Source organism: Falco peregrinus, chromosome 7, assembly GCF_023634155.1.
Source record: "Falco peregrinus isolate bFalPer1 chromosome 7, bFalPer1.pri, whole genome shotgun sequence".
NCBI classification, from domain to species: domain Eukaryota; kingdom Metazoa; phylum Chordata; class Aves; order Falconiformes; family Falconidae; genus Falco; species Falco peregrinus.
In genome coordinates, this window is record NC_073727.1 from 37090583 (window position 1) to 37099968 (window position 9386).

The 9386-nt window shown below is 40.4% G+C and overlaps 1 protein-coding gene across 1 annotated transcript; it reads right to left on the minus strand.

Annotated features, from left to right (window-relative positions):
• Positions 1-3366: 3366 nt before the first annotated feature.
• Positions 3367-4569, minus strand: TAAR1 (trace amine associated receptor 1). Its single transcript, XM_005230130.2, has one exon. The coding sequence runs from the start codon at positions 4547-4549 to the stop codon at positions 3479-3481; it is 1071 nt and encodes a 356-aa protein (XP_005230187.2). The 5' UTR covers positions 4550-4569; the 3' UTR covers positions 3367-3478.
• Positions 4570-9386: the final 4817 nt, after the last annotated feature.

Consider the following 9386-nt stretch of genomic DNA (forward strand, 5'->3'; position numbering starts at 1 on the left):
AGTTATTTCAGAAACTTTCTGACTGGGCTGTGGACAAAGCTGGCATAATTGTAGGTTACTAAGAACAAGGAGAACTGCCTTCTAGGTGTGCATGAAGGTCACCACCTGTCTGTGGCTGGAAGCCCCTTGTTCCTATTGCAGAGAATATATATCAGTGACATCTTGGCTAGACTAGCTTGCAGGAGAGTTGTTGGTCTATACACTGAAAATTTCTTCTACTATTTCCATTTACACTAAATAGATTGTGGTGATCTTGTGCAGCCACGATGCTGAGATGGCCTTTCTACTGGTTTTGGCTGGGATGGGGTTAATTTTCTTCATATTCACTTGTGGTGCTATGCTTTGGATGTGTGATGAAAACAGTGTTGACAACAGCCCCCTCTTTTAGCTGTTGCTGAGCAGATCTTACGTACAGCCTCAGGACCTTGTCTGTGAGTAGAATGGTGACACACAAGAGGTTGGGAGTGGGCGCAGCTGGGACAGCTGACCCCAAATGATGAAAAGGATACCGCACATCATGTGATGTGCTCAGCAATAAAACCTTGGGGCAAGCAGGGGGAAGGGGTTAAACCATGACACTCTCCAAACTTCTGTACAACATGGACGGGATGGCTGAGACTCCGCTCACCCAAGGTCTCCCCTATACACCCTCCCTGGCAGGTCATCTCCTCACAATGACCTGACAATTTTTGACCTTCTTACCTCCTGATGTTCTCCAGGACAGGACACAGGAAACTATAGCGTGCCTCTGGGACTTCACAATCCACCATCCCACCATCATCTCTGAGCTGCAGCTATTCAGGCAAATCTTCAATAGTAGCTCCATGAACCACTGCCTAGATCTAAAATCTCATTTCAGGGCTCTTGCTAGTCAAGAGCTGAGAAGACATCTAACTTCTAGTTCCCAAACCCTGGCCTTTGAAGCGAGCATTTTCTGAATCCCTGGTTCATGCCAACTTTTCCATAGTGTGGGATTCACCTGTACTGAGTGATCCTCATCTCAGCTACCCAAAAATTATATCTAAAAACATCAAAACATCTATTCTAGTCACTGAAAGATCCCTCTTAGTCGGAAGAGAAAGAATATCTGCAGGAACAATTCATCTTACCTAAAAATGGTAAGACAAAACACGCTGTGAAAGCAACTGGTTTTCTACAGTGAGTATAAAGAGAACTACTAATGACTAGAGAAGATGTAATGCCTAACTTTTAGGTGTATAAATTTACATTAGATGGCTATCAGCCTTCAAGAGTGTGGGTCTCTTTTTTTATTATTATTATTTTTATTTTTGAAGTTTTAAGTGGATTAGATTTGCCCTAGGGTTTAGACACAGAGTGCAGAGGCTTGTGCTCTATTTGACCTAGAGGCTATCCTGCAGGCAAGCTGGGATCATATTCATTCACAAACTCTTGCTGCAACAAGCAAATAATGCCAGAAATATGTCAGAGCAAGTTACGAAGAGAGACTGACAGGCTGGGAACTCTGGTAGAAGTGAAATTCTCTGGAAACACAGTAATGTTTCCAGATTTTCAGGGGGATAGACAGGAGATAAAGGAAAAGAAACAACTTCTCCACTCCACTGACTTCCTAAAGGACCTATGTTAATATGTACTGAACTTAGTAAATATAATTTAAAAGCCTCAGATGGGCAACATTCCTCATAGGGAAAGATCACTTTCCTTTAATCTGTAACACCACCAGAAGAAAGGAGGTATCACCTGACAGCACTTCTGAAACTGCAGTTTCAAGAGAGATCTAGATGTCCAAGTGATCATGCAGTTTCAGAAGGTAACACAGACCATGAGAAAATTAGCTACATCATGTCAGCCTCACTGGGGATGAAGGAAGATGAGAAATACCCATTAATTTATCAGAAAGATAGACTTTTTTATCTTAACTTACCTTATTTCTGTGAGATAAAGTATTAAAGTAGTCATATTGTCACTAACAAGGGTTATCTTCCACAGCATGTGTGCTGATGTAGTGTATATTTCATTCTTCCTTTTTATGTCATTTTGGAGAGTGCAAACATACAAGATGACGGTGAATCAATTTTAGATCCCGATATTTTGCTCTGCTGAAATGTAGCATCATTCAATTTTTAAGCTTTACAGCACAGAATGCTTCAGTGCTCTACAAAGCACAGAAAAGAAAGACAAAATACCCATACAACGTGCAATTATACATGCAACATGAACGGAGGACATCATCTACTGCTGAGCATAGCTCTTATTTCAGTACAGAGTCATCAGTTTCTCTCTATAGTGTCTTCTCAGGTCCTAATTCTTTCGTCTCCATTCCCAGAACTGGTCCTTCATAGTCGAACCAGGTGTCACAAGGTCAGGCCATAGGTAATATTTCCTTCTGTTTGGTGATCTGTTAACTCCAGAAAAGCCAGGTCATAAATTCAAAAACATAACAGTCTGTGGGTCTTCTTTAGATGGTGACCATGTGCTAGTTTTTTACCTACTCACCTGTCCTTCATGTCCCAGTCTGGGTGTCCTGAGAAGCTGCCCACAGATGTAACCGTGACAGCCTGCATGTCCAGGTCCATTCCTATAGTCCTTCTTCTGCCACTCCTCCTGATGCTTCCACAGCCACCCTGACCCATTCACCCTCCATTCAGGCCAACCATAGCATTTCTTAACAATTTTCTATATTCTTTCCTCACCAGCTGTCACAGCATTGCCATCAGACAGAATAACAATATGACCAAAAAAAATTTCTGTGAGATGTAAATTGGCAAATACTTTACATACAAACATTCATTAGACAAGCATCATTTTCTGGCACTGTCAGGTTCAATGTTGCTTTTTGCTATTGCTTTTCATTTTGTACCTCGTATTTTTCCTTGTCTTTTGACCATGTTAAACATGCTTTTGATCCCATTAAGCAGCAAAGCCTTTAAGTGACAAACTCATAGGTGACAAGCACTAGTTGAAATGGAAACAGAAGGAGCAGCATGACTTTTCTTTGTCTGATCTTCCCTCCATGGAGTTTGCTGGTACGGCTGGTTATGGGCACATCTGCACACATACTGAAGGAAAGGGACAAACTTAAAAGTTTGGGTTATTACTCAAAGATGTCTAGAAATTCAATAGGAAAAAAATTCTCCTCTTTCTAGAGGATGATAAATAAACACAAATATTGTAATATAAACACACCTTGTTCAAGAAATTGATCTATCAGAATAATTTCTTAATGATGAAGAGCAGGGATATGAACTGCTGTAAGTTTTTTTAAACTTAACTCTTGGTCTTCTGTGCATTGCATATAAATAACTAGAACTGAAACATTACATATGAATCCCAGTCTGGTATGAAAGAAGATGTAAAGCGCAATAGTTGTTTATTTCCTTGAACCAAACTTGGTAAATGAGTAAAGAAACAGGTGTTTCCTTCATTTTTAGCTCTTACATGCAGGAGTTCAGCCTCCGGGCAAAAATGCAAAGCCATGAATCCAACTATTTAAAACATGCTACTCTAAAAACAAATGAGTCCTGGAAGAGTCCCGCTGAAAAACTTTTCCAAGCAGAATGATCTTTAATGCCCTGCGAAACCACATGTAAAAAAATGCATAAACAATTGGGTTAAATGTAGAATTCAAATAACCAAACCAAACCAAAGCATCAATGAGAATAGGAGGTATCACATAATTCATAAATGGGTTGGTTGCTGTCAAGAAGAAGAATGGACTCCAGCAGATGAGAAATACTCCCATTATTATGCCTAATGTCTTGGCAGCTTTCCTTTCTCTGCAGAGTGAAATGTGTTGCTTCATTTCAAATCTCATCTTTTTTTGGCTAATTGCATTAATAGATCTTGCCTGCCTCTTGGCTATAGAGTATATTTTCCTGTAGATGTATAGCATAACAAATCCAGGGATGTAAAAAGACACTATAGAGGCCACAACACCTGAAGTCTCATTAAAAATGACAAAGCATCCTCCTGCACAATGGACATGGCTATAAATCTCTTCTGCCCCTCGCAAGTTTAGGTCTAGAAAGATCATCCCAAAAGCAAAAGCAGCAGGGACCATCCAGCTTACAGATATCATGACCAGGATAACAAAAGTATTTATCTTTGATTTGTATCTCAAAGGATCACACACAGCATAATAACGGTCGATGGATATGAAGGAAAGATGGAAGATGGAAGCTGTGCTTAGCATAATGTCCGTGCTTGTGTGGATCTTGCAGAAGATCTCTCCAAAATACCAGCAGTGCTCAACAGAACGCACCATGCTGCAAGGCATGATGATGAGTCCCAACAGAAAGTCTGCTGTAGCCATAGAAAGTATCAGGAAATTTGTAGGTGTATGGAGCTGCTTGAAATGTGATATTGAGATGATAACCGTCAAATTTCCAACCACTGTGGCCAGAATGATGCAAACCATGAAGATATACATGGAAATACGGATGCTGTTTGACCAGCTGCTCCTTATGCAAGAGCCATTTACAGATTCACAGCACAGTTGCATCCTTACTGAGGTCTCAAATCCACGTAGGCATGCAGCACGGGTACTGTTTTTCCTAATGCTGAGATACATTTACAACTGGTTTTTTCCTTTCTATACAAGGAGAGCTGCAGGGAGGGAAAAAAAAGGCAATTGTAAACACCTTCACTTCCTTGAATGTGTAGGGAATTCATATTTCATTATTTATGGAGGTTTAAACTATTTTGTAATTATACTTTTAACAGAATTACGCTTTTAGATTAGACTTCCCTTGAAATGTGGAAGTCATTTGATGAAACAAAATGTATAATGGGTTGTCCTCACACAAGTAGCTTCCAGAGGACTACACTGGGCAATGTCTTGTCTAGTGGGTGGATGAGAAATCTTTTTCATTATTTCCTGTTTAAACAGTCCTAGTCTTCTTAATCAAAATTTGTTGGAGTCCTGTATCTCTGTTTGCTCTTGAAAACCAGCAATTTTAGATTCTGAAGCTCCCTCAACTTATTTTTTATTACGCAAATCTAAAAATTACAAGTATAAAACAGAAGGCTAGAGCTGAGAAGCCCATACTTGGCCTCTCCTCCAGCCCTGACCTCACAGCGATACCTGAACACACTGTGCAGTCTGGCTGCCATATTTAACTGCAGGTGGCAACTAAGTACCATGCAACCTCTGGTGGGATGGGGAGGAGAACTGGAAAAAGGTAAAAGCCATGGGTTGAGATAAGAACAGTTTAATAGCTGAAATGAAGTAAATAGCACTAGTAGTAGTGGTGGTGGTAGTAGTAGTAGTAGTAGTAGTAGTAATAGTGATGCAAAGGGAGATGATAAAACAAGAGGAATAAACCCCAAGAAAAACAAGGGCTGCACAGTACAATTGTTCACCACCCACTGACACCCCACCCCAGTCCCCACCCCCCACCATCCCCACCCCCACCCCAGTTTATATACTGAGCATGACATGCTATGGTATGGAATATCCCTTTGGCTAGTTGGTGTCAGCTGCCCTGGCTCTGTTTCCTCCCGACTTCTCATGCACCTCCTCACTGGCAAAGCATGGGAAACTTGAAAAGCCTTTGACTTAGGGTAAGCGCTACTTAGCAACAACTAAAACATCAGTGTGTTATCAACATTATTCTCATACTAAATCCAAAACAAAGCACTGTACCAGCTACTGGGAAGAAAATTAACTCTATCCCAGCTGAAATGAGGACACTGGCAAAACTAAAAAGTTTACACAAGACCTCAGTTTTTAGGCAGGTGTCACTATCTCACCAGGTTATCTTACTGTAAAATTCTTGTAGGCTTTAGCTGTAAATACAGATATAAGGAAAAGATTTAAGAGGACAAAATAAAATTTCTGCCCTTTTGCTGCCAAAATGTAATGGAAGAGCCTGAGTAATCAGAAGTACTAGCTGCTGAATGAGCAAATATCTTTTGGGCTCTAGTTTATTTCAGTGCTAGTAATGTTATGTGCATTTATTATGTTAATACTGTTTTTACCTAAGGCACAAACGTGGAGAGAAACATTTTCTGAACATTGGTTTAGTCTGCATCTTAGGACCCAAATATTGCTGTCTTTGCGTATGCAGTAGCATGTCTCTTTTGCGAGTCTCTCATTTTACAAAAGCATTTAATGAAAGTGCTTAGCCCTTGGGCAAGCAGTATTCATTGTTGAAAGATCTGGTTTTCCTTTAATGAACAGAAAAATAGTATTATTGTGAAAAATAAATAACATTAGCATATGCTATTCAATAGCATTACCATTATCGTATAAAATGTTTTTTGGAGTCAGACAAATACTGACATGGCAATTCAGCCAGTACTAATGTAACCAATTTGCTCTGGGACTTCGCTTCCTCTGGTTATTCCAGATAGAACAGAACAGAAAAATTAATCTTTTCCCATATTGAAACAAATGTTATTACAAGCACACCATGCCATTGGAAGCTAAATGGAAGCTGAATATAGACAATAAACTGTAGCTTGCAAAACTCTGACAGCTACCACTAATAGGCTGTGCTATACAGAGGGATTTTCAGGTAGTGTCAGGCAGTGGCACCCGAGTGCCAGGGACAAGGTGCATCCAGAGTACTCTCAGGAGCACAGGATATGTGGAATCCGAGTATATTTATTTACTGTTTGGAATGCCTTTTGCTTCCTCTTTTCTCTGCCTACTAATGTTTAACGTCATCTCTGCTCTTTTTCACCTCACTTTAATTAACATTTCGTATACCTTTTCCTTCACTTTTGGTCAAGTCTTTTCATGTTTCTTTTCCTACTTGTCATTTCTTCTTTCAGCACATTTACACTCAAGGTAGAGAAAGCACAGCCAGCTGGATATTTATTAACCCAAATTTGCAATTTTCACAGCAGAAATAATTAAACAGCAGTATAAGTGTATATACTGAGCACAATTGTAAAAGTTTTAAGTCTATTCAGGTTGTAAATGTGTCACAGAAATTTTGACCTTCATTTTTTCTTTCTGTAAATAAATAAAACAAATATGGTAAAACAATCTATGAAGCCAACCCAAAAGAATTAAGGTGCTATCTCTAATTTTCTTTTAGATTTAAAGATTAATAGCTTCTCTATCGTTCTCCACAGAGAAACTGTATAGCCTAAAGAAATATGTTCCCCCCTGGAAACTGTTTGTCTTTTTTAAAAAACTTTATTTTCAGGGGATGTTGGTTTTTTGTTAAACAGAAAGAAGAAACTGCAACCAAAAGGTTGAGCAAACTCAGATCAAGTGTGTGGCTTTGTGTGAAACGGAAACAAAACAAATCAAAACTCATGTGGCAAACTGTTCAAATGAGCTGAACACTAAAGAAGTTTTCAACAAGAAAGCAGAATGCTTCCCTTCCACACTTAATTACAAAGTTTAAAATTCAATAAAATGGACATATGAAGAAACACACTTTTAAAAACCTGTTATCCTACCTTTCTCCCTTCATGCTCGGTAGAAGTCTGCTCTTGACACTCATTTGTTTTCTGCTGATTGAGTGGCACTCCTTTCTTTTAAAGACCATCTCAAAAGGCAGATGAGCCTCTTCACCATCATAACAGTCCAAATTTTGAGAGGACAGGCACTTGATCCACAGCCGGAGAAGCTTCCAGAAACCCCCAGCATGTTGCTGGAGGATATTGGGTGTGATGAACTGCGTTCTTGGCTCCTTGTCTCAGGAGCAGCTGTTAATGTGAATAGTAGCTCAAACTGTTAATTTTGCCACCCACTTAAGAACAAAATTGTGTCTGTGACACTCATATTTGTTTAACAGGCCTTATATATAGGTAAATTGAACTAATATGAAGTACATGTGTTTGTTTGATCAAACATTGTGGTCCCATTGTGAGTGGCCTAAGATCATCTAGACACAGAAAAAACCCCACCATGTAGTCTCTCTTCTGTAAGCTTCTAAAATATAGCAAAATACCTAAGTATAGGTACGTCACAGCAACATGTAAGATTTCCTTGAAAAAGTATATCGTGTATGGAGTGACATGATGTGTATTTACCAGCCTAGTTCCGATTACTCTACTGAACAAACAGGTTTAATCTAACAGCCTAATCAGTTAATAGCTATTTGCAAGATACACCTACTAAAACGGTGTTTAAAATAAACACCTATTATTGGCTGTATTAGAGTAACAGATGAGGACATCAATTTTTTGCTCCACAAAGGACTGTGCAGCCTTTTAAAACAGTGATACTGCTGAACATAAAAGATTGTCAATATGGTGACCATCAGCTAAAGCCCTGGATGCCTCAGGGACATATGCAACAAGGTAGGTTAAGATACTACTTCTTGCAAACTATGCTGCATAACCTGGGTTAGCTGCTTCATTACATTATGTGCACAAAAATGAAAATTAATGCAAACCACTCAGTTCCTTTATTTTTCTTGAGGCTGCACTCATAAAGGGACTGGGAGGTTGCGATGCAAGGTTCTCCTTGCTACAGAAAGGGAGTTTGTGAACTAAAAAAAGTGCAGAAACAACCATCAGGCTGAGCGAGAAGCTACTTGAGAGAGTAAAGAGGGTACATCAAGAAGAGGAGTCAGGTCCAATCGCTCAGGGTTGGGGAAATATCAAAGAAATGCTAGGCACTCAGATACTGGGCTCTGAGAGAGGCCTTCTCGATTCTGAGATTCCTGGCTGTGGGCCTTCCCTCAGAGCCAGGCACTTCTCTTTGAAAAGTGAAGGTTTAGGCCTTGGTAACTACCATCTTGACATACATATTTTGTAAGAAGGTAAAATTTAGCGGAACAAGTCCATGTTGCCTTACTCTGTACAAAACTCATACAGAAGTCTGGCAGCCAGCTCATTATGGGAACTTAGTTAAAGGCCACCCATGCATGCACACACACTGCTCTGCCATGCCTCTCCCTTGGGTGACACGGTGGCCAAGACTCAAGGGGACGATCTGGAAAGGCAGCTCTGCTTAAGGTGTTTGTTTCAAAAGCAGCTGCCTGGCAGCAACCAGCCAAAGCCCTGGGGACCCTCTGGGTCTGGGGAGCCTTCCCCTGCCCTGAGCAGCTTTGCTCTGCTGCAGGTGGCAGGCAGCAGCCAGCTATGAAGTCTGGGTTTTTGCTCTGCTTCCCCGCACAACCACATTTTGAGTCCAGTCAGGGAGTGTTTCCCTCCAGTTTCTGGCTTGCAATAAGATGCAAAAACAACTTGCCGTTCTTCTCAACATGTGATGTTTCTCCAGGAGGCAACCTGCTTCTTTTAAAACCTGTTGAGGACTTTGGAAGGGTTAGAAGTGCTCAGGGTGGTGAAATAGAATAAAGAGGAAGAGCCAAAACCCGATGATACAAACCCATATGTTGTAGGGTTATTGTATTTATCGGAGGGCAGCATGACAGTCACATCTTGTCTGCCTGTACTGTGCCTGCGCTGTGCACTTAACACTGGAATATGCTGGTGGAGGG